General features: G+C 32.9%; 1 protein-coding gene and 1 long non-coding RNA gene across 19 annotated transcripts in view; one reads left to right on the top strand and one right to left on the bottom strand.

Moving 5' to 3' along the window:
• The window catches only part of LOC129740291 (tropomodulin), a 303,884-nt gene that overhangs the window by 101,549 nt on the left and 175,177 nt on the right, over nt 1-27,158 (bottom strand). The window contains exon 1 of one of the 18 annotated variants that reach the window (XM_055731911.1): nt 13,546-14,065. The exons of the other annotated variants lie outside the window; for them this stretch is intronic. Coding sequence (XP_055587886.1) covers nt 13,546-13,548 — 3 coding nt within the window. The 5' untranslated portion in view covers nt 13,549-14,065. Of the gene's footprint in view, nt 1-13,545; nt 14,066-27,158 lie in introns of those variants that run through there. 18 annotated transcript variants of the gene reach the window in all.
• On the top strand, nt 21,641-22,841 carry LOC129740293 (uncharacterized). Its single transcript, XR_008736195.1, has 4 exons — nt 21,641-21,780; nt 21,853-21,988; nt 22,054-22,269; nt 22,716-22,841. It is a non-coding gene; the product is annotated as an uncharacterized LOC129740293 (long non-coding RNA).

Genomic DNA, 27,158 nt, shown 5'->3' with positions numbered 1-27,158 from the left:
TTTTTTTGGAATTTGGTGTCTGAAATAGGACTTCAGATGAAATCATTTGAGTTAAATTCCTTAATTCAATCAAATGTCCTACAATTTGGATGACAAATTTGAAATTTTTTTTTACTTTTACTACAACTATTCATCAAAATATTTAAAAAAAAAAACAGCGCAAGCTTTTCGACAAAAATCTAGCTAGCTAGAATATAATTCCAAACAAGTTTTCACTGTTGAATATTTTGAGTGTTGATTCATTTAATAAAAGTTTATTTTAAAAAAAAGGTTGATGAAGCTTCAAACATCATACAATATTATTGGTTTGTAGATTCAGGATCCAAAAAGTTATGATATTTATCTCACTAATTACTTAAAGATATCTTATTTTGAAGTTTCGGAATTTTTAGTTTGATCAAACGATAAAAACAATTAAAGGAAGATTTACAAGAAAAAATGCTTTTGAAACACATCTTCAATAAACATTTTGAGATGTTAACTCCTGCTTATGGCAGATCAAATCAACCAATTCATTAAGTTTTATAATTTTTTTTTCATTTAACAATTTACTTTACCCAAAATTTGTTGAAATACTGCAGTAGAACATACCTGAAAGAAGAAAAACAAAAATACGGATTAGATGCTGGTAAGAAAAATGATTGTAAAAACTGAAAAACCGACATTTGAAAGTGTTATAATTATCAGGAAATAATTCCAAGTTTCATAATAAACACCTTCACTGACAGCATAAAGAAGAGCCCAAAGCAACAATGGGTCAGAAAAACAAACATCACCCATCATTACCCAACGGCTTCTCTTTCCCATGAGAAATAATGGAAATCTAGCCGCGTTGCATATTTACCATTTCAACGGCCATAAAGCCTTCCCAGAAAACAGTGAAACGAAAAACATAACTAATATGTATGAAAAAACAACTTCCCAATATTGCTCTCGGTCTTGGCGAGCCGAGGCATTTCAATTGCAGCATGGATGCTGCTGCACTTTGCCATGATGCCCATAAATTACTGGCTCCTTCAAACAGAGACTTCAGGGGAGAACTCAAAAACTTCCACTCATATATGAAAGCGCGGAATGTTTTCGCTTTCACTTTTCGCAAACATAGCACTGAGGTGCCCGAAAAGTCTGAGCTCGCCCTCTTCTGAACAAGTATGTTTAATCGATTTTGAGACCACAATGTCTCGAGGGGAAGTCTTCCGAGTTTTTCTGAAGCTAAGCAAAATGAATGATGATAAATGAAAAAATTAGAAACAAAATTTGAAGTTTGCTTAAAAATTCTTCATTGGCAACACAGATTTTTTAAGGAAAAAAAGTTATTAGGTGCTGCCAGAATAATTTTTAAGAAAAAAGCTTATCTGAAAAATAAAAAATAAAATAAAATATAAATAAATATTATATCACTATAATTATCAGCGGTGGACATCGTGAAACTACCATCGCTTTCAAACTGAAACTTGAAGATGGCAAAAAAGGGGCTCAGCTTATTTCTTGGAACCACCAAACTCAATTTTGAGATCAAATGTCGAAACCTTTGCAATTTGAACGATGCAGGCAGAAAATTTGCTTGCCAAGACAGCATCAATTCGACCTCGAACTTTCCGAAGCTTCCGTTTAGGTCATAATTTGGAGATTGGATCATTAACATCGGCTTAATAACATTCCGAGCAGACTTTGATGCCTAAATCGATGGCAAATGGTAGCCAAAACAATCTATCCATGCCAAAACAATAGCATAATTTGGTGTTGTTTTGATTTCACGATACCAAAATTAGGTTTCATTAAATTATCAATATGCTTAAATTCAATGACAAACCAATACCAAAGTAAAGCATCAAGAGCTGAATGTTAGCCGTTAATTCCGAAGAAGTTTCAAATTTTGGTTGTACTTGATACCTAAAACTGGCATAGTTGTAGGTTTCAGAGAAACCTACACTTGGATTAACTTCATATCCATATAAGAAAATTGAGACCTTAATTTCGGCACTGCACCACCTTCATTCGGGCAGAATGATACCAAATTTCGCTAGCAGGGTCTGATGGCAAAATTAGGTATCATTTTGCCAGAAAAGTCTGCTCGGGGTTGCAGCATTGTATTGCAGTGTCTGTCTTTTGACAATTTTCGCACCATTATTTGGCCAATTCAGCTACAAATGGAGGAAATTGCAGACATTTACATCATGATCTTATGATGATGTAATTTTCATAATCGTTTTTGAACCAATTTTTAAAACCACCGAAAGAGTTCATCGGAAGAATTTTCGGCAACAATCGAGGAAAACAATCCCTATAAATGTACAAAAACGACACTGAACTTTAATTAAAATGGCAACTGACAAAAGCCGGCTCCAGATTTCACAATTGACACAATTGTTGTCACTTTTGCATCCGACTAATTGAAATCGATCACCCGAATCCCACACGGGTGCCCTCGACACAGAAAAACCTCTTCTATGAATGGAAACTTCCAAGCGACGAGACGATTCGCAAAATGCTGCGCAACGATTTTTATTTGTTGTCTCCATCAACAACATCCATCCGTACGTCGATGCTTATGTTTGCTAACATAACATTCGATTGAGGAATGGACCCATTCGTTCACAAGTAAGTAAGTATGATCTGGACCAGTGAATCCGCTCGCAAAAGTCAGTCCCTAGCATTGCTTTATTTTTACAGGCGTTCTGTTTTGTGCTCCACAATACATAGGAACACGTATGTCGGATGCTGGATGTTGGATTTAATTCCGATTAACGGACGTGCCTTTATGTGGTAAATCGGGTTGAATGAAAAATTGTTCAGATCGATACGTCCCGATATTGAGGAACGGCTAGCGATTCGAGCTTGTTGGTTGCAGCATTGAAATGCCATATGGTACGCGTGTGGGTTCGGTTAAGAGAACGGAATCAACCTTCGGAACTAGGAAATTGAGTCAAAACTATCATTTGGTATTTCCAATTAAAATGAAATCGTTTGGGATAACCCCAAGTAACACCGATAGTTCCCTTATAAAACCAAAACTTTGTCTTGTAGCCTGATATATAACTTTAAATGTTACTTGGGATAAGCAGTTAAAAATTTAAAAAAAAATCGAATCTGTGAAGGATCATAACAAATCTTTTAACCCGAGAAGCTATTTGATGTTTTTGAAAAATCAGGACAAATTAGGACATTTTAAAGACCATTTATCGAAAATCGGGACAATTAAAGCGTATTTAAAAAATCAGAACGGTCTCTGGAAAATCAGGACAAATCTTGGAAAATCAGGACACCTGGCACCTCTGCTTCCTCTTTTCCCGGTTAGAAAAAAAATGTGCAAGTTGGAACTTGCATTTGAGGATTGCATTTGAAAAAAAATATCTCAATTATAATCGAATTTGTAGTTGAACTATAAGAAATTCGTACAAATCTGTAATAAAACAAGTAAAACTCGTTTTACCGATGGTAATCTTCGGTTCAGATGATATTTAAATGGTGTTTTTCGATATGAACAGCAGGCCAGCCAAGAAGCTGCTGACGTTTGTTGCATTAATTAGGGCGTAAACAGCACCTGTATTTCTCCTTTATTGTGGCAATCGAAGAAGAGTTGCGCATTATTTCCATGAATTCCTAGATTTCCTGAAAAATCCTTATTTAGTTTTCTAGCATTGTCCTTATTTTTGAAAAAAAAAACACATAGCGCCTTTGACTTCAACATATCTTATATAGCTACAGTAGGGTGGCAGCCAAATGGGTCATGTGGAATTTTGAAAACTGACCATATACATTTTATAGATAAGCCCAAAAAACTTACCTGTTCAAAATTTGCTAGACTGTTAGTGACTCAATGCGCTAGAAGTTCGATTTTTTACCCTGAAAAAAACAACAAAAGGGGGAACTAAAGAAAACCGGATGATCAAAATTTTAATTTTGATGCCAAATGACCTCAGAAATGCATGAAACGTCGAGATCTGGTGTTATCTCAAAAACTAATTTTTGGCCAAAATTCTACTTTCTGGGACTAAGTCGGTGTTCAATAATAGTCGATCTTAAATATTTTTTTTTAAGTTAACAGCAGATTTCGATGTATCATTCGTTTCTAAGTCGACTTCAAACTTAAAATTTCGATTTTCCTAACCTCTTTTGGTCTCTCTTTTTGTGATTTTTAAATTTTTAAGCCAATTTTTGACAAACAATTTGTTATCGAGATAACACCAGATTTCGACGTTTTAAGCGTTTATAAGCCATTCGGCATCAAATTTATAACACCTATTTTTCCGATTTCCTTTGGTTTCCTCTTTGGTGATTTTTGAGGTTCAAAAAACCAAACCTTTGAGCGCTTTGAAGCACCTGCTGAAGCTGAAATTTTGCACAAGTCAGTTTTCGGGTTAATGTGCAAAATGTATATGGTCGGTTTTCAAAATTCGATCATGATTTTTTTTCCCATACATCCATTGCCACCTTGAGCTACAGTTGATCTCTCAACTTGGCCTTGTGGTACGAAGCTGGCGAGCTGCCTCGGATGACGGGAGTTCGATTATCGATCATAGTTAAATGGGTGGAAACTAGTAATTTGAAAAAAAAAAAAATTGAACACATGATTTCTAACTGTTGAGGATTGATTTTGAGGAAAAAAAAATGAAATGATGGGTTGATCAACTCAAAAAGCAATAAGCAAAAGCGATTTTTTGCTATATAATCAAAAATACTGAATCGATTTTCATATAATGTACCCAAATAATCTACTTAATGTCTGTTGTCCTATATTTCCAGATAAATTTAGACAGCTTTCTAATGGACTTCAGAAATTAATTTAAAAGTCAAAGTACCAATCATAAGTGGATCTTTTTCCAAACAAAGATAAAAACATTTTTTCTATTTTAGAAGCGCTTTTTTAAACCAATTGATTAGAACAGAATTGTGGTTTCAGAGAATAAAAAAAATCCAAAAAATCTTAACAAACGTAAAGCCTTTGCTTGGTTCGATGAAGTTTTCAAAATGATTCTTTTTTCTGATAACGATTGAAGCTTTTGACTTTCATGACTGGATCATTTCAAAAAGTGGAGATCTGTGATAAAAGTAGATTGAAAAAAAATGTGATAAAAAAAATAGCTATGAGTCAGTGTTAATATGTATTACAATAAAGGAAAAAAAATAGTTAAAGTGTGTGAAAACTACAACAGAAAAAGTAATCAAAGTCAAATTTTCTAGCCCCTGTGCTTAGGAAATTTATTAAAAAAAATGACAAAAAAATATCCTCATCTATAAAGTGTTCCGTAGAACAAAAGTTGTTTGTAATCATAAAACAAAGCTTTTGTGAATTTTCAGGAAATTGGGATCAATACTGATGTTATGAAATCGTTTGGTACATCTTTGTACCTGAAAATAATCACATTTTCGTAGATGACGGAAAGAATTAAAGAAACATAAGCTATCAAAGAACGAAAGAACATAAGCCGTAAATATCATGAATTTTTCGAAAAAGATACAACGGCTCACCGACAGGACTTGAACCTGCAATCTCCGCTTCAGTACAACGGCGCGTTAGCCAATTCCACCACGGTGAACGTGATGAAACCGGCGAACCCGAGCAATCGAGCTCTGCCGATCAACTGGTGGACCTTCTATCGAAAACACAATGTATATCCCGCATGTGATCTTTCCCGCTATTGATATCTCTTGTTTCTCTAACCCCACCCATCGACTCGGGATTTAAGCCGAGCGAGCACATGGTCGATTGCTTCGGGTTTGCCGCAACTTACGGTCAGAGATATCAATAGCGGGAAAGATCACATGCGGGATATACATTGTGTTTTCGATAGAAGGTCCACCAGTTGATCGGCAGAGCTCGATTGCTCGGGTTCGCCGGTTTCATCACGTTCACCGTGGTGGAATTGGCTAACGCGCCGTTGTACTGAAGCGGAGATTGCAGGTTCAAGTCCTGTCGGTGAGCCGTTGTATCTTTTTCGAAAAATTCATGATATTTACGGCTTATGTTCTTTCGTTCTTTGATAGCTTATGTTTCTTTAATTCTTTCCGTCATCTACGAAAATGTGATTATTTTCAGGTACAAAGATGTACCAAACGATTTCATAACATCAGTATTGATTTCAACAGAGCAACACCTCCCTGTGTAACTGGTCTGCTCGGAACCTTGAGCAGCACTGATTTGCTTCTACATCTGACCGTAAGTTGCGGCAAACCCGAAGCAATCGACCATGTGCTCGCTCGGCTTAAATCCCGAGTCGATGGGTGGGGTTAGAGAAACAAGAGATATCAATAGCGGGAAAGATCACATGCGGGATATACATTGTGTTTTCGATAGAAGGTCCACCAGTTGATCGGCAGAGCTCGATTGCTCGGGTTCGCCGGTTTCATCACGTTCACCGTGGTGGAATTGGCTAACGCGCCGTTGTACTGAAGCGGAGATTGCAGGTTCAAGTCCTGTCGGTGAGCCGTTGTATCTTTTTCGAAAAATTCATGATATTTACGGCTTATGTTCTTTCGTTCTTTGATAGCTTATGTTTCTTTAATTCTTTCCGTCATCTACGAAAATGAGGAAATTGGGTTCTAGAGGGTTAACTAGAAATTCAACCAAACAACGAATTGAATCATTACCACCATAATGTGTGCATTATTTAGTTTTGTGTGTTTTTTTTTTGCTAAGCAAAACTATGCATCATTGGAGCAGGGATGCCATATGGTTTAAAAAAAACTGTGTATTGGCTTGATTTTGAATAAGCCAGTTGGAAATGTGTTTTAAGCGTTTTACTAAATCATAATACGAAAATTGACAGTTAGGATTTGATGATGAAGAAATATGCAATGAAATTTTCCTTGAAATTGAATTCAAACTAGAATCAAGAGTGATCAAATGTTAATTTTAAGTAAGTTGGATATGAAAATAAATATTAAATGCTGATCCACTGCAAATGACAAAATGTTCGCCTCAACTAAATCATGATTCTCCCATATAATTGCGATTTTTTTTATAGAGCTGTGAAAATCTGTCAAATTTATGAAAATCAAGGTTCGTTGTTGGTGAAAGGTGAAAGAAAAATCATTGTGATTAGATACTGGGAATAGAGTTTGTATTCTTGCAATCTCAATTTCGAAAACTGCGTTAGAGAGGTTGCAAAATATAGATGGAAATCTAATCTTCGAGGCAGAATTCAACAATCCAAAAGTTCTTTTTAAAGCAACTGAAGTTATCTTTTATCTTTTGGAGAACTTTTTGAATTCCAACCGTGTATGTATGTTGATAATCCACCATGGGTGCACGGATTCACCGCAGTTTTACCAAAGTATGAACACTCTGCATTCTTTTGATTAACTATTCACAGCATCTCTAATGCAGTATTTTCCATACCCGGCACCATGGCTTCGTGTCATCTGTTGTGAACGTATGTACTTTGTATGAGTGTTTGTGTTATTTTTGGACGAATGTTTCAATCACCTCCAAAACCAGTCAAAAATTTATAAAAATTATAAATTTTTTTAAATTTACTACAGGTATTCCGGCATCCGTGTATATACCTGGCTAGTTGGCAGATGGTTGACCATTCAAAAATATATGCATTTGATTTAATTTTGAGATACACTTGACATATTACCTTGTTGCGCAACTCTACCTACCTTACCATACAACCTTACAATATTTTCTTCTCCTTTCGGCTACTTTATTCGAATACTCCCAACAAAAAGAAGCCATCTGCCGAAAATACGTGATCTGACCACTACGCTTTAAACATGCCATCTTCTGCCTATTTTCCTCGTTTGGAAATTTACCCGTTTCCTGTTTTTCATATAAACCTTTACAATTTTTCACCTCACTTCCCCTTTCATGCACAATTTTTTTCTCCACTGTTCACTCAAACGCTACTACATTCTCTCGTCGTAGATCCGAGTAGACTCTCTTTTCTTTTTATTTTCTAACTTTCCCCTCGAAAGATTCCCCCTCCATTTCTCAGATTTTATCACTAACTTCTCTCTTCCCCCCACATATTTTCCAGGCCTCACTTGAAGCCCTTTTTCTCTACGGGAGAATTTCATTCTTCATTCTTCTTCTTTATTCTTCAGCCACCACTTGCTGCGCTTAAAAACCCCGTAGCATGCCTTTTTAGGCACTTCTGCTTGGTCAACATTTTTTTAATTTCGGATCAGCTTTTCAGCATTTCACTTTTCAAATCACTCCCCGATTCCATCACAAAAGGTTTCAATAATCACACGAAACGAGAAGCGACAAATTTATTTGATCGCAGCAAGCCACAGTCGTCGTTATGGCAACAACACGAAAGCAGGGAATTGAATTTTCCCACATCATTACGTCCACTGCTGCTGAAGGCTTTTTCTGTTGAACTCTTCTTTTGAAATTTTGCATTAGTTTAATAATAGTGACTTAGTCAACTATTGCAAAGCAGCAACACCAATGTACTCTTCAATATTTTGCACCTTATAATATTTCGCCCTGATTCTCTCTGGCCAAAAACTTTTTTTCTTCAAACCGCTAGCTGAAAACCGCACGAATTCTTACTTGTTTTTTGAGAACTTTTTGAATTCCAACCGTTACAGTTAAAAACCTGTTGATTATTTGTTGAAAACAATATAAGGCACTCAAAGATAGATGAAAACTCAACATTTTTACCGGAAATTAATTTAAAGGGTTCAAAACAAGAAGTCTTATCAAATACAAAACATGGAATCATTATTTCGATTTGAAATGAAAGTACAAACCAACGTATCATTTCTTAATTCTAAATTCGAACACCTCAAACGAATTACTGAATATTGAGTCTTAATTATTAATCTATACTTATAGATACATGTGGAATTCAATTGAAATATTCTAAAATTGAGCGTTCCATATCTTCGCAACCCTAAGATAAAATTTTAAAAGTTTGTCATTTCAAAACATAACAGTTTTAAGCTATTTTTCTAATTGTGTAAGTCGCAGTGCGAAATACGGGATATCTCCTTTTTTGTTTTCAATGATTCGCTTATCTAGCATTTTGGTTTTACTGTAAAAAGACAAAACCTTATCTGAATATAAACAAATAACACAAGGCAACAAAATTCACATTTTTCTAAAGTACAAAGAATTTCAGGGCTAGAAAAAATTTAAGGGGCACTGATTTAAAATATGCAATCAGTTATTTTCTTGTTTTTAGATAATTAAGGGAGGGGGGGGGGGGGGTAGGGTCTAACACTTTCAAAAAATCGATTTTTTTATTTTTTTATTTTCTTATTGTAAAACATTTCAAGAATGTTGTGTCAAATTTTCAAGTCAATTGAAGCAAAACTGTAGAAGTTATAGGCCTTTACCTCCTCCTATCTAATACTGCAAGAAAGCAAGAGCAGAAACTTCAAACGCGTTTTTCTCGAAAGCACATTTTTAAAGTCCGTGGACATCGTCATTTGAAAACTACTTATCCGATTCTTTTCAAATTTGGAACATATTTTCTACATATAAAATACCAGACCCCAACGTTTTTCTTTTTTGATTTTTTTACTTTGGGGAGATTTTAGAGGTGAAAAATGGCTGATTTTTAAGTGAAAAATCGTGGTTTTTACTTCAAACAGCCACAAAAATTTCATAAAAATATTTTTAAGTTAAATAAAAACGTTGGGGTCCAGAAAAACATCTATTAAAAATATTTTGCTCTGATTTTTTGACTTCAGATGATTCTGTGCTGAGTGTGCTACAGTGTCCACCGCAAATCCTGTTTTCTAAAAGGCATCCTCGAAAATGCTCCGTCACCGGCTCATTTTTCAATATTTTTCTACGAAAAAATTACTAGATGTTCTTTTAATAATGCTTTGTATAATGCAAAAAATTTGAATACATTTGTTTGAACGATAGCTCTAGAAAAAAATCGTGAAAATGGTGTTTTTTTATACCCGTTAAACCCTACCCCCCCCCCCCCCCTTAATAGAATTAGATAAAAATTCATTAAATAAATATCATTATTGAAGATATTGATTTCTGAGAAGAAAAAAACTCAAGAAGTTTTCAGTTTGTAATTCTTTATTTCAATTCTGAAAAAATACAAAATTTAGACAAATTTAAGAAAAAAATTAATCACTGATATTTTTCTGCATCATTCAAATCGTCTTGCAGTCTTCAGCAAAGTCGTTGGCCTGTTAATGACCGAAAGAAGTTTCAGTTGTACAATTTTCCTGAAATTTAGTGTATATGTTTGAAAACACTAGTTTTAATAAGTTAAATGAGAATTTTTTTCTCAAACATTGTTTTTTACACTGATTTTTACGCGGGTCAAATTTCGGTCATTGAAATCATTCATAGACGCTATCTCAAAATCACTAAACAGATTGTTACAAAATTTTGCACATGTAAACATTATTTCACTTCATAGTATCCCTGGAATTTTTTTTAATTATAGACGCGAAAAAACACTAAGTGTTTAAAAAGTCTCAAATAAAATTTAAAAAAAATATTTATTTTAATCCACGGATTTAAGAATTATTAACAAAAAAAAATGATCGCAAACTTGAGACTCATTTTTACCCGGCGTTTATAAAATCCCAGCTGGGAGAGAAATAACAGAGGTGATGTGTACCAAAATAAAAAATGAATTGTTTGCATTTATTCTTCAACTTTTACTTGTTTTATTTTATTTTATTATATTTTTATTTCAAAATTCAATATTTTGGGTCGCAGTTACGACCCATGGCCATTAACAGGTTGAATGAGTTCAAATCTCAAACACAAATATCAAAAACTCAAAGACTTCCTTGAATGATGTCCGAAAAAGTTGAAATCTTTTCAGAATAAATTTCAAAAATTATAAAAAAGTGTTGTATTTCTGAAACTTAAATATCTAGGTGAGACCTCAATAGATCATTGAATAAAGGATAGTAAGTAGATTCAAAATCTTTTTTCAGTTTTCATGTAAGTTTATCACTGTACCAGTTATCAAAGATCGATTGTACTCAAAAATAATTTATTTCCACAAGTCATATCACTTACTAAAATTCCTAAATCGAGTTTAATTCTTAGCACATGGATAACCGAATACAAAAAAAAAATCATCCTAAATTTTACACCTGATTGTTGCATTTGGAAAAACACTTGAAAACTATAAATATAACAAATAAACAATCTCCTTCAATATAAGACAGATTAGACACGACACGATAAATAATTTAAAAAAAATAAAATTTTAAGAGATCTAAGTCATACAATTAGAAATCTGCTTTAAGCTGCAATCTAGTATTCGTAAGGAGTTTTTACTTGAAAATCTGACGACGAGAATCTTTTTTTTTTTTTTTGAACGAATCGTATCAGATCTGAAAGGAGAATTTTTCATTTGATTTTCAAGCAATTTTGTTTTTAAAACTCCAAATAAGTGAAATTCGAAATCACCACGTGGCCTTAGATAAAATTCATGCAAGCAAATTATTTCGTATAAATTGACACAAAAAATTACAGACTTTCAGATGTTAAAGAGCAAGGAAAAATAGGGTGTAAGTGCAGTTGCAAGCAAAACAGTATTAGTGGTATATTACAGTTGGAAATATGAAGATTTAACAGGATTAGCTCCTAGGAACTGGTCATCAAAAAAGAAAAATCCGTAGTTATGACATCGCTGCATTGGAGTATTATTATTCTTTATAACCTCTCTTATTTCGTTTGCCGAATACAAACTAAGAATAAAAATAATCCTTCGGGGATTATTAATCATAAAAAATTTCTTTAATTAAATTTAAAATAATCAAACCAGAGTTATTTTGCAGCAAATTGCATTTTTTTTTAATACAAACCGTACATATTTTACAAAGCTTGCCGAGCTCGGAAATGAGTTGCATAACTTGTTTTTACAACCCTGACAATCAATTTTATTTAAAATTGATATTTATATGCCTCTAGGCAAAAGAACTTAGATACTTTGTATTACAAAAAAACGGACGGATCAAATGTCTTAGAATTTAGCTAGAGAAGCTTTGCAATAAAGAAATGAAAACTTCTCAATGCAACTGTATGAGTAAATGTGCCTTTTGGTATTAAACTATAACAAATAATTTCATCATTCCGAGCAGACTTTTATAGCAGAAATTATAGCAAATTTTGCTATCAAGCCCTGAGAGCCAAATTTGCTTTCATTTCATTTTGAAAATAAAAAAAAAAGTTCTATAGTTGGCTAACTTTCTTTTTTAAATAATAACAAAAATAACAACTGTTAGACAAAACCCTTGAGGAAGTCCGTAAAAAAAATGGTCGAAACGTCGGGCATTTAAAAAAGAAAGTAGTTTGCTTGACCGAAAAATAGTCAAAAATAGAACATTAAACAACTAAAACGGTCGATAACACACACTTTAAAAAATAATCTGTGATCGATGACGAAAGTTTGTTTCGTGAAAATAGAAATTTTGGCAATTTTGTATTCAATTATAAATTCTTCATCATTCACAAGTATTTTATCGCTCAGCTAATCTTTTTTAAATTTTCTATTTATAACTTTTCCGTTGAATTGTCATATTTTACTTATCGGGTCAAACAAACAAAAACTACCTTTGCCATCTTTATTCTCAAATGCCAAAATTTTTTGAGATCGTTAAGTAAATATACTCTGGATTTAAAATATTCAACCTTATTCCAGTGTTACTAGTACTACTTCTAGGAACAGTATATGATTGAGGGATTTTTCTATTTTCATAGTGAATTGATGAATTTGCTGTGCGATAATTTTATTGCGTAATAAAATAGAGCGCCTGTAACTTAGTCAAAATTATCTGTAAAATGTTTAGCAGTAGAAAAAAAACCTGAAGGACCTGTTTTCTTCTTGAAAATATAAAATTGTGAAAAAGTAAATAAAATCTGTTTAATTCGTTTATTCTCTGTAAACTAATCAGATACATTTTACTATAGAAATGAATTCGGAAAATAGAACAATTTAAAAAATAAATTTAAGTGGGTATCAAACTAAAGCAAAGTTCAATATTTTAAATAAAATCTAATTTGCTTTGGGTGCCTTGCAAAACATGCACTCTTGCGAACTAAACTCCAAATTAAATCCATTTCAACCAACGATGGTTAAATTAACAATGCAATTTCGGTTAACAACTGGGGCAAATTTTTGACGACGGTCGTAGTCAATGAAAACAAAACCAAACGTACGACGATGAATCGAATCCAAACAATTTGACAGCAGCTCGGCACGGCACCGCCAGGCGTTTGTCATTGACGCACACTCAAATACATGGACTCAGAAACAGAATGGGCGATTGTAGGATTACCTACGATGAACGATGATTTGAGACAAACACAGGAGGAAAGACAGACGTCAGACGAACGAACGAACAAATGAAGCAAAGGGAGAGGTGGAGGATGATGATATGACTTCATCCTTTTCACATACTATTGAAGAATGTGCAAAAATACACAGGCCTCAAACTTATCAATTAACACTCGAGCGCTGGAGGATGATCTAACTCGAGTACTTGAGCTTTATCTGGTCCCGGTGTTAATTGAACGGTCATGGAAAGTCGCCTTCCCGGGTCTGTTTTGATATTTGAGACTACATTGTAACAAAAGTGAATCTTTCCTATATTTACCATTTTAGCTGTATCGATTTGGTCGGCTCCTTAGGGATTTTAAGGGATGCTGTTTTCTGGATTAGATGGAAGTTTAATCCTGGTCAAGTGGTTAAATGCACTGTTTGAACACACTATTGGTTACAATTATATTTTAAAATATCACCCAAGGATTTTTGGGTTGGGTCAAGCTTTAATTGCTTTTTTGACACACTGACACTTGTAATTTGGTGGAGGTACCCAAGCACTGGAAAATTTCTCCTTTTCGAGTATTTTTGCTATTTCTTTTTCTGTAGGGAAACTTTCGATCCCGTTTTAAACTTTTAACTGACACACTGGATAACTTAAAACGTAACTCCTATAGTTAAAGGTTAAAATTTGCTACGTATTCACCGAAAATCGATGGAAATTTGTCACGGCGGAACAAAACACTCACGACGACGTCTACGAAACACGAAAACTGGAGAATGACTGCACCCAGAAAACGAGAAAAAAAAAAGTACCAACAACAAATACTTCCAGCAGCTGTCACTTTTGCAGCAAACAACAAGCAGAAGAGCGCCTCGAACGGTTGACAGATAAACACTGACTCATTGACCAGTCGATGGAAGGCTACCCAGTTCCGAATCAAACCAGAAAACAGAACCCACAACAAAGTGAGAGAGCCTCAAAGCCAGCCAGTTGGGTTTGTTGTTTTTTCTTTCTTTTGCTTGCATATTCACCGCATCATAGCCTGTACCAAAAAACGGCAAAAACCGTTTGAGCAAAACAACAATCCGGCCGTGGTGTTTTGGGTGTCGATTTATGCTGGTAGGAACTCCCAGGCGAACCTGCCTGCATTGCACCGCGGACGGGGCAACATCAAAAGGGGGAGTTATGGGAACTCACCAATGCTAGAAAGTCAATCAACCAGGCAGGCTGCTGAGTTCTGAGTGGGCTTCTAATGCTGCACTCAGACTAATCGGAAGCATTCAATTCGCCTGGAAATTCACGTAGGTTCTACCTTCTGTGTAGTTTTTCGCATAGTTTTCGTTAGTAGATTTTTTTTGGAGAGCTTATATTGGAAGATTTACACGTAGATCTGATCCATGTTCTTTTTATCTTAAAACACCCAAGTTGTTCATTTTCAATTGAAAGCGAGAAAACTTTCACAACAAGACACATGCTAAGTTGCGATGTAAACTGAACAAGATTTTTTTGGATTTCTAAGACAGCTTCGAAATAAAAACTCCACTCGGCTTCAATATATGTGCCAAAATCGATCAGTTTTTTTCTAAACAACATTGCATAGAACTTTCTGCTTTAACAAGATCAATATTATTTAGTAAAACAACAAGAATAAGTTTTTACCTAGGTCAAGCGAATAGAAATTCGCTAAAGCATTATAACAGCATTTAATTTATTTTTTGACAGAAAACTGAACCCTTTTTGAAAAGAGTAGTAATCGTTTTAGATTAAAACACGCCTGAACCATACAAAATCAACAAAACTATTGTTTTATGGATAAGGCATGCTCAGTTTGGTGAAATTTGTAAACCTGTTCAATGCAAACTTTTCCATAATCTTAACAACAGGTTTCAACAATGATCATTCTGATAAAACACAATTTGATATCTGCTTACTGGTCGGTGATTTAATCAGATCAATTTGTCATCTGAGCATGTTTTTTTTAAATTTTTTCTTTGTTTTCCAGCCCTGAGTTGATGAAAAATAAAAACAATAACAGAAATTGAAATAAAAAGCACAAAGTTCCAAAGAATTTCAAAAATGATAAAATTTTTCAAAAATTCAAAAACAAATACAATTTAAAAACTAAAATGACGAAAAACTTGAAAATGGAGTAAAACGAAAAAAAAAATTCTGACATGAAAAAAACCAACCATCTAAACAAAATAATTACTTAATGAGTCTATAATAAGGTTGCCAGAATTTTTTCAGCACGTATCCGGGCAATTTAAGATGAAAACGACCAAAAATCCAGGTAATATCCGGGCAAATTTTGTGAAAATCCACTCATCAAAAATCAAGAAAAATAATTGAAAAAAAATTTTTTTTTCATTAAAACTCATCGAAAGATTTTAAAGTGTACTTTAGGCTTTCGAAAAACGTTTCATGATAATTTATACAATTAAACAAGTTGAAAAATCCCGTTTTGGAGGCATAAATATTAAAAAATTACACTAAAACTTTTTTTTTTTGTTTGATTTGCAAAAAAAAGTTAAAAAAAATCGGGCATTTTTCAATGAAATCCGGGCAACCGGGCCTTGCCAGACTGTTCATAAATTTTGTATTAAATATCCGGGCAAACCCGGATAAAACGGGACAATCTGGCAACCTTAGTCTATAACATAATGAAGCGTAATAAAACAAGACATAACATTGATAAAATCTACACGAAAGTACGCTAGTGATAAAAACAATGGTTCATTTTTGTAACAATTTAAAAAAAAAGTTGGGGAAAAATCGTTCGATTTTGGCTAAATTAAAAACTAACAGGATGCATTTTAACACTCTCAAACACGTTCAGAACATTAAGAATTTCAATTGTACTATCCAAAAATAATCAAAACTCTAATTGAATATTGAATATTTAAAAAGTCACATTCATATTTTTCAATCAGTGTTCATTTTTAAGCACTCTATACAATACTCAAGCAAAATAAATAAGGTCAGAAGATTCTAAAATTGGAACAACAATAAAAAACCCAGAATGTTGAATTTTATACTTCATTTTGGTTTTCTTATTCCACATATTATTTTTATAACTGTGATAAAAATTTCGAATTTTAAATTAAAGTAGGATGTTTCGAAATTTTTTATGGGAAGATATTGACTATAAATTACAAAATTTGGATTTTGAAATAGAATAGTTTTGACGTGAGTATAGAAATGTACATTCCGATTCTATCAATCCTTATTCTTAATGCATAATTCATCACAAAAATTCTTATCCTTGTCATGAGCTCCACATTCTCTGTTCTTGATTCTGAACTTGGAACGATGCATTCCATATACATGATTTTGGTGTCCGGTGTCAGACAGAACTTTAAAATTTTCGTTATTAATTTAAATTTTTAGATTCTGATACCAGAATTCTGTTTTTTTTCAGAGAGGATTCATTCTTAAAAATTTTTCAGATAAATAATAAAATGTAGCGGGGTGAAGTATGGTGTACGTTGAAAAGTTTTCCTTACAAAATACTTTTTCGCTTTTTTCAACGTCCACAGACAAAGAAAAATCAGATGTTTTTTCTCCAGAGTGTCATGTTTGCTTGTCTGTGAAACATCTATAAAAAAATTTTATTACTTTTCTATCAAATACTCTCAATATAAATTTTCAATTCTAAAATTCTTTATTCAAGAATTTGTCATTTTTGTCATTTTTGTTTTCATTAAATTGACGAATCAATTGAATAGTGGTTGACTTATCTTAGGAATTCTAAATCCAGATTGTGAAATTTTGATTCTGTTATTCTGTTTTCCAAAATATGTATTTGAAACGCATCATCCCATTCAGAATTCCATATTGTTTATTTGAATTGAGAAAAAGATTTGAAAGTTTAATTTACGAGCATGTGTTTTCTTAAAATTTATATTTGCAGTTCTTTGAAATAAATTCAAAAATTTGAAACTTAAATTGAGAATACAAATTTTAAATTTCGAGTATCAAATCATCAAACATTGTGTGTAAAATAAAAAATGTAGAATTATAACTTAAATTTTAAAATTGACAATTCAAATTTATGAATTTTCAATAAAATATATGTAGACAATAAAAGGCGAAAGATTTATTCGACAATAAATAAAATATATGTCTTTTATAAATTTTGTATGTCATATTTGTTAATATCCGATTTCTATTTTACGAGATGAAACCAGTTTTCATATATTTGAACATTTCGAGGCTTTCAAAAATTGGAATTTCACTAAGCAAAAAGAAAGTTTCGAAGTCAAATGCCTTGATAAATAAACGAACAATTTAAAAAATTAAAACTAAGTTCTCAAATAAAATCAAAAATATTGAATAAAATCTATTATTTTAAAATTAAAGAAATCTAATCTGAGTATTCAATTTCCAAAACAAAAAATAACACCAAAAACTCTACTTTAAATTTTTCTTGAGCTTAAAATTTTTATTATACATTCAAAATTTAAAACTACTAATATTCCAAAATTGCAAGATAAAAATATGGAATTCGGAATTTGGAGTCGATATTAAAAGTTCTATTTAAGTTTTTTATGTTTTATCTTTTTTTCCTAACTTTCAATTTTTCATTTTTAATTCAGGAATAAGAATATAGTTCTCTGAACTCAGAGTTGGATATTCGAAATTCGATTAAAATTTTTTCAAAAACTTTACATTATGCAATCTGGTTTCGTAATCCTCCAAGTTATTTTTACGGGATTCTTAAAAAAATAGTTAAATTTGAATTTGAATATTTTAACCAATATTTTGAACTATGGACTCTCAAATATGCATTCTGAATAATGGATTCCCAGTTTTATTAATAGCATTACATTTTTTTTGATTTTTTTTTGATTCTGAATACTTGGTTCTGAAATCTAAATAATGGAATCTGAATTCTTAACTCAGATTTCAGAATTTAACATGAGGCACTTAAACTTCAAAGACGAGAAGAGTAAATTTTCATAAAATCAATATTCAAAATTTAAAATTCAGAAATCAAAAATTGGATTTTATTCGAAATTCAGAATAAATAATTTAAAATTCAGATTTCAGAAATTAGAATTCAGAATGTAGAGTTTAGAATTGAGCATTCAGAATACAAAAATTCAAAATACAAAACAAAATTCAGAATTTCATCTTTTAAATTTGTTCATTGTCCGTGAACATACCAGCACAGTTAACAGACGTACAAGCTAGCTCACGAAACTTGTGTAAAATTTCCAACGATCGTTTTGAACCAATTTTTGTTATTTTTGTCTGGGCCACCTGATTTCTCCAAACACACCAAAGAGAACTGTCAAACCCAAACTGAGATAAAACTAAATTTTGGTCAGTTTTGAACAGCTGGTATGAACTGTTTGGCATGTTTTAAGAAAATTGCTGTTTAAATTTTGTAACCCTTTCATCCGGTTGCAAAAAAATATCGTAAAAGTTAATCGCTATTTCCTCTAAGCTAGAAGTGCTAAATTTTGGACAATGGGATACAAAAGTGATACCTGAAAATAACCCGCTTCAAGACGTCTAGAATCAGTTCTGACGGGTAAGACTGATTATCAAGAATATTCCTAATTGACTGGATAACCGTCTAAGAAGTGCAAAAACTTATTGAAAACTGTTAATTATTTCGACTGCCTCAGTAGTGCAAAAATAAAGGAATAAATAAAAGTTTATCACCGGTACTTTTGTACGGTTTTTACTTATTGACTTTTTTCGGTGAGTGAAACAACTTTTTTTTATTTTTGAATTTACGTAACGTTTCAGGTTACCCTGGGGGACATCTGATGGGTGAAGAAAAGTTACCCGAAACGTTAGGTAAATTTAAAAAAAAGTTGTTTCACTCACCGAAACAGTCAATAAGTAAAAACTGTATAAAATAAAAGAAGTAAAATTCTGTTCAGTAAAAAGTTACTCTTATTGCATTTATCTATAGATTTTCCAGCAATTGGGGGTATCTGATCGTTTTCAGTAATGAAAATTGCTGGAAAACCAGCAAGACTAAAACCAGCAAAATTTTGCTGGTTTCTAGCATTTAGAAATTTGCTGAGTAGCAATAAATTGAACTCGTCTATTTTAAAGCGGCATTTGTTTAATTATTAATGAGTCCATAAACGATTACGCCTTCACCGAAACTGGGCAATTGAAAAATTGATTTGTAACTTTTGAACGGCAGAATAGATGGCACTATTCCAAGTAAATTTTCAACGTATTTTTTTGATGTCAAGATTTGAAATTTACATACATTATAGATTTTTTGTTCGATTTTGTACGTCTATTCTCTGTGGCACCAGAGCTTTTCTTTTTTCAAATCATCAAGTCAACCGTTACAAATCAAAATCGACTTTATTTTATCGATAGTCATCACCGAAATAAGATTTCCTTATACAAACCTTCCTAATCGTTAAAACTTGAACCTAATTGGATTATTTAAGAATAAACTTTTGAAGTTAAAAACGTTTAAAATCTTATTCAAAATGTTAAATTTATACTCTTTAAGTATTATTGAGTGAAGTTCGGCCAAATTGTAGTCCGTTACAATTTCAAGTGGGCAATATCTGGGAGCAATTCTGTGTCACCCTCCATAAACTAGCATCATCATGTTTATGTTGAAGGGGAAACGAGTGACATATCAACATAAACAACAAAGAGGAACTCATGCTGCGGGCTTTTATGAGTTCGTTTGAGTGCTATAGAAATGATTCCTACCGGGGACAAAAGTGGAAACGATAACATCCGATAGAATTGACGTTTAAACGTTCAGTTAGGGGGTTATTCAAATATTTTTAAGTTAAATTCAGTTAAAGCTACAGTTAACGCTTCTTATGATTCTGAAAACTTAAACAGAAAACTAATTCAATTTCAATAATTGTAAGATTTACCAAAGCACATTAAAATCAACCGTACAAATGATCACATTTTTTGTTTATTTTCCCTCCGCTTGTTTCGGGCGCTTGTTCAAATGGAAAACCACGAGCAAAGATAGACATAGACATAGGAACATAAATATCTACAACCGAAAAGCGCTAAACGGCAGCGCAATTTCATCCGTCACTGGTTCTTAATTTAGCCCCGAGCGCACTTGTTCTGACTGCTCTCTCTGGCGACTTTTCGAGTCGATTAGTTAATATCTGTATAGCTATGCATATCTACAATTCAGACAAACATTAGTAAGTATGTACATTAGGAAGATCCGCACTATCGAGCTACTAGAGAGGTATTATTTAACATTTCTGTTGTGTTGTAGGGGTTGTTTTGTTTTCATTCACCCATTTCTTGCTTGCTTGCCGCCTTACGGCGAGCGTGGATATCCTTGTGCTAAATTTTGCTCGGGTCGCCCGCCATACACGAGCGTCTATTTGTTTTGGATTATTTCGCCGTGCTACTTACATATAGGCACTAGAACACATTTTATTAGAAATATTATAAAAAGGTTTTTGAATCGTCACCATTTTTGTTGATGCCAACACCTTGAAATTGAATAAAAAAAAAAGAAACTGCAATATGCGTATATTATGATGGAAATTTTGTTTTCAGATAAATTTACAAAGACAGTTAAAGGCCCCTTCCTCCTTCCATTGATGAGATTGAAAGTGGGAAAGAGGGGCTTCCATACATTTTTTTGTACAATTCTAGAACTAATTATGCAAATGAAACTAAATTTGTCATAGCAAGATACTCAAACGCAAGAATAGTTTCTACGATGTGTTGAGTTGAGACCCTCTCTACTGGGGTGATGAGAAGTGGAGTTGCGAGAGGAGCTCCCATACAATTTTTGGCACAATTCAAAAATTTATCAAGCGAATGGAACAAATATAACATCTGTGGTTATTTGGGTACGAAAAATGTTTCTATATGTAATTATTTGGGTCGCCTCCTCCCTTCCATTGGGGAGATAAAAAGGAAAGAAGGAATCTCCCATACAAATTTTGCACAATTTGAGAACTAATAATTCAAATAGTAATAAATTTGACATAGGAAGGTATATAGGTACGAGAAAATTTTCTGAGATGTTTTGAGACCCATTTTATTATCTACTGGGTGCACGGAAAAATTGAGTTATTCATTAAATGTATTGAGATTACACCTTCAAAATAACTAATTGATTGTTGTTCAAAATTTGTATACCCTCAATACAGTTTTGGGTAATTTTGGGTCATCAATATACAGATGCAAACTAAAACTCAATTATTCAGCTCTGTATAAAAAGTTTGCTGTTGTTGGAATGCTTTGGAAGGGGATGTCAAAGCTAAAAATCTTTCGGAATCATGTTGTGTTGTATTGTGATTCACATTGGTTTTTAATTTCAATCGTTTTTAAGATGAAATCATTATTTTTAATTCATTAAAGGTAAGTTTATCATCATTCAACTTAATTATTTTATCGAATTCTTCTATTTGTAATGTTAAAACAGTCAGTCAGCATCTACTACAGCCGGTGGAAACTGTCGTTCATGTTTCCGGAAGATTCAACAAAAATTTGAACAAAGATGCGGTCAACTAGCAGGATCCGGAAGACCGAAAGCCAAAAATATGCCGGGGAAAAGTTTGTTGTTCGTTCGAGCTTCGGAAATTGGTGAGTAGATAAAAATGAATATTCTGTCTTACTGGCTTCCATTTTTTTTTTGTTTTCTAATTTTGTACTCAGAATACGAAAGGCCTAGAAGTAAAATTACATCTGGTGTGGTGCTATCCGATCTGCATCAGAGTAAAACCAAGGGAATATGAGTTTTGGTTATTCAAGCGCTGCCGTGAGACGCCGCCGGCTGTTTCCGTTGATTTTGGTAAGCATTACGTATTCAATTCTAAAGAGCAATTATTCATATCTACCTATCTGTTACATTTTTAGTGTTTTATCAGTATCTGCTTTGTACAATGAAAGTGAAGGCAGCTGAGGCTCCCCCACAACCAAGAAGCAGGACGAAGATCATCTCCATTCCATTACGGCAAGCAGAACCATTCCCGATTCAAGTATGAAGAGGAAAATGAAAAGGCCGTTTATAAGAGAAGCTTAAGGCAGATAAAAAAGATCGCCATTCAGTGGAGCCTCCATACGTTGAAAAATGTAAGTATTATTTAATATTCCATAATATTTAATATTCCATAATATTTAATATCCCATGCGGTTTTAATTTAAACTTAAATGCTGTCTGATTTGTCAATCATTGTTTTTTTCTTCCTGTAAGCTTGTGAGAACAGTCTGTTCATTCTGATCAGCTCATCGGAACCGTTCAGAAAGGTATCTCATAGTGGATAATTGTCATTTCCAATCAGACAAAACTTACGAATCCAATCTAACAAAATTTTTCCTAAGAATTTTGGAATTTAAATTGAAATTACAATTGACGACTGGCGTTAAAAAATATATGCATTTTCAATTTAAAAATATAATTGTATTTATAGAATTCCTTGTTTTCTAGTATAACAACTTCGTTACATTACCAACTAAACTGCATGATTACACAATTAATTGTATTGTTACAAAAGATTAACATAAATTCATTTTTACAGATTCTTCATTCTCCTCATTTCAATTTGGCAACATTGACGATCGTACGTTGGAAGTTATAATTTTAATCATGTTTGAGTTTGCTGCCGAAATAAAATTTAAAAAAATAAACAAAAATATGAAAGAATACTCGGCATCAGAATGACGGTTTGACAATAAAGATTTTATTACTACGCAAGAGATTTAAAGTTTGTTCTTTTTTTTGAGAAATTTCATTAATTTTTACTTTCCTGAAGAAATCTTGAAAATGCATGGGCATCCCCATGTCAAAATATACAGAATTGACTAACTGGCTGAAAGCTTTCGAATGTGTAAAAGCTTTTAGCTCACGCTCTGTATAAAGCACTCAAACATAAAACTAAGTGGAGACACTTTTCTCGAATCTGTATGGATTTTTATACAGATTAGAGTAACTTTGATTACCGTGTGTGATATTGTGTAGTGCCGGATGTTACATTGGCGATCCTGCCAGGAGAAGTGGTATCGAAAAATCGGTGTGTACGTTTCAATAGTTGCGAAGTTATATATTAATTCAATTTTCAAAAAATTGAATGTTTTGCCAGTTCCATGACACTGAAAAAAAATCACCAGGTAAATTTACATGAATTAAGAACTAGCGTGAGCGTAATAGTGAATGAAAAAACAATGGAAAAAAATATCTTGAGTGGAGTTCGAAATATATTACAGAAATATTGAAAAAAAAAGAAAATCAAACCTTGAGTAGAGTAAAGCTCCTTGCCAAGGTCATGAAAGTTGATTTTTGAGTATATATCAAATGTTGAACATCTTGAGTAGAGTTTAGCTCCTTGCCAAGAGTTTTCAACAGCTTGAGTAGAGTTTAGCTCCTTGCCAAGCATATTGGGTTTATGCGTAAATAACGAATGTTGAACAACTTGAGTAGAGTTTAGCTCCTTGCCAAGGATGTTCGACAGCTTGAGTAGAGTTTAGCTCATTGCCAAGCATATTTTAAAACTGACCTCAACCAAAATGAAAAGCGGAACATCTTGAGTAGAGTTTAGCTCATTACCAAGTTTATTTGTACCATCAATTGAAGTGATGTTAAAGCGAAAATTTAAACTACTTGAGTAGAGTTAAGCTCCTTGCCGAGAAAAATACATAAAACCTTGAGTAGAGTCAGAAGCTCATTGCCAAGGATAATTATCTTGAATAAAAATAAATGAACTAATAAATAATCTTTAGTAGAATAAAGATATTTTCCAAGAATGTTAAAGCAGTGGTTAAAGTTCTCATTACCAAGTTATATTCGAATGGTTATACAACAATTTCCAATCCAACCACTAAGAAAAGAATGACTGAGAATGAGAATCGAAAATAATTAAATTGCGATTAACAAGTCAGCTATTAGATACCGTTGATCACAACGATATCCAATGATGACTGAGCTGGTTTTGCAGACAACCATGATTTTGCCAGCAGGGGAGGATGTGGTATCCTGGATTGAGTAACCTCTAAGCCTCATCAGGGGACTCCGAGTTGAGTGTGTAGCTTAGCTTAGCTTAGCTTAGCTTGTTTGACTACTCATATCCACCTTAAATCATTGAACTCGAAATGCTATTTAATTGTTTCAGAGGATGGTAATGCTATTGATTTACGTACTTAAAAAAAAAGATGACTTTTTTGTTATTTTTATCAGTTCATGCGCATTTCGAATTCCATGATCGCTGGCGTGGCTAAGCAGAACAAGTTCCACGTCGCCAATGGTTGCTACTCCGTGATTAATCGAGGCCATCAATTTTGCACAAAGTCCAAAAGAATGGTGCTTGGGATTAGCAGTTCATTCTCAATGTTCAAAACTCATGCTCTCCTTTTTTTTTAAATGATTAATAACGGCGCCGGCCACGTCCTAGTAGTCAATGGGGAAAAAGGAGGGAATGTTAGTTTGATACTCTTTAGGTTCAACTAGCAACTTCATGCTCCTGCATACTCCAAAAATAATTTTGAAATAGTCAGAACCAGAAATAAGTAAGTATCACCAACTATGGAAACCGTCTGTACGTCTGCGAATCTATATTCAAGTATCAAAGGAAGGGGTTGTGTTAGTTGGAAAAGGGTAAAGATCAGGATCCATTTTGGTCAATGGTGCGATGGTATTTTCCTACACCTTCTATGCTCCTAGACATTTCATAAGGAAACTCCTACTTCTACGAGGCATTCGATAAACGTTAAATAAATATATATTGAGTTAAGTATTGAAAGAAAATTATTACCATCCACATTTCATCCCTATCAAACTAGCTTTTTTCCCTAACAGTGATCCCTGTTAAATCAAAGAATTATCAAAAGGCTTTTATGGTTGAAAAAAAAAAAACAATATTTTGAATTGAATGTATTTTTCATAGTATGCCGACAAAAACTTCTCAAACTATTTTTAGTGATTATAACCATTTTGAAAATTCTTCAATTCTTTCTTCTTTTTGCCTCTTTTTGAGCTTCATTGCATGTACAAAATAATGTTCAAATTTTTGTTGTAGTAAATTATTTCAAAATAAAAAGTAGTTCGGCATCATGGATCAACTTAGAGAAACCTTATTTAAAAAACTTTATTTTGATACTGAGGTATCAACAATGTCAGTTTAAAATAAAATCAGGAAATCTTTAAGATACACTTAATTTAAATACGAATGTTTAAAAAGGGTTGTCAGTGCTTTTATTTAAAAACTAACTCAACTCATTCAAAAAAAAATATAAATAAAAAACCGTCATGCAGCAACAGAGATAAATCTGGAATAAAGAACGGTAGCCTTCTTGTGGTCAATTTTGAATGGTTATTCGTTACAATCTAAGTGAATTGAAAGAAAGAATAAAAAAAAACAAAAAAAAAATACCTAACATTCCTCATACATATCGACATGTATAAGCCTTTCTTCCTCTTAATTATTTCAGAATATGTTTGATAGAAAAATCAATTTCGATACACTGAATCGATAGATGGCTAAAATTCATTTCAATTAAACTTGTGCTTATACCGTTTTTTTGTTAGTTCAATTTTGGTTTAAAAAAGGTAATTTTTTTGTTTTCTTAATAAGGGATTCAATTTCTTGTGTACTTTAAGAGTATAATTTCATGAAAACATTTTGGCAAAATTAAGTTTGACGGCATTTTTATATCATTTTTTCATGTTTTTATAAACCAAGAACTACCTCACTCTATAAACATAAATACAAAATTGATACGGATTCCCGGCGATTGCATATTTTGTCATTTTTACTTTCAATAACGAATAAAGTAAATATCAATGAACTTATGTATGATTGGTGAAATTAAACTATCCGCTTTGATTCTTTTTCATCACAATATGTTTTATTCTTATTCTTACAGTATATCATATAACAACTTCTTAAGTAAAGAAAAAAGTTTAAAGCGTCAATAAACTATTAAAAATATATAAAAAAAAGCTTTTAGGGATATAAAGTGTTATATTTGAAATTGTAGAATATTGTGTCATGATTAAATTTCTATCACTTGAGTTATGCGTCTGTATGTATCAAATTCTCAGCAAGGGAAAAACGAAATATCTCGTATTTGATCCGCAATGTGTTTGATTTATTTCCCTATTCATAGCTTTTAAAAATCTAAAAATATGTGCAAAAATACTTGGGATGAATCTAACTTGGATGAAAATTTGTTTTTTTTTTGTTTACAATATTTTCACATGTACCTACCTACTAGCATAAATGGTTTTTTCATAATCAAGAAAGCAATTTCCCGTAATTTTATGTTGATGCCTCATCTAAAGAAAATTGTAGCATTATCAACATAGATGATTATTGCCACACAAACAGTGATGATATCTTGCGTAGTAGCAGCCATTCAGATGAAATATACAACACATCAGAAAAAGTACATTAAACCCCAACCCAGCTGTGTGATGCATCAGTCGAACACACAACCCACCGCACAGCTCCATTCTCCCAAAACCACCCCACACCAAAAAAAAAGATGTCCGAATTTATCGCTCAAAAACACTCTAAAGCTCTACCCAGCCACATAAGAAAATACTCTCCTTCAGTATCACGCACCAAAAATTCTATTATCACTATCATTACACTCCCAAAAAGTGGCTTGTCCTACCTAACATTCCCTATAAAACCTGGTATCTCTCCGATAACAATTTGTGTAAGATACCTTCTCCTCTTTCTCTCATCGAAATAGCATGACATTATTGTGTTCGTACAGCATTAGTGTTAAAAAAAATCACATTCAAACTTGTACTAGCAAATCTCATCTCCCATTTGTGAATGTTTGGTAAATTTAACGATACTTATCTTGATTTAGCTGCATAACAATTCGGATGCATTTCGAAATCCGTCAAGCCAGACCATAACTTTTCCATTCCATCGTTCGTCCGTCAATTTTGTTGACGTTTATTCAACGCAGGCGTTATGTTCCGCTTTCCACATCACACAAGCGTAACGCCCTTACGA

This window comes from Uranotaenia lowii, chromosome 1 (genome assembly GCF_029784155.1).
Source record: "Uranotaenia lowii strain MFRU-FL chromosome 1, ASM2978415v1, whole genome shotgun sequence".
NCBI classification, from domain to species: Eukaryota; Metazoa; Arthropoda; class Insecta; order Diptera; family Culicidae; genus Uranotaenia; species Uranotaenia lowii.
Note: the sequence above shows the minus strand (reverse complement) of the source record. Positions and strands in the feature narration are given on the sequence as shown.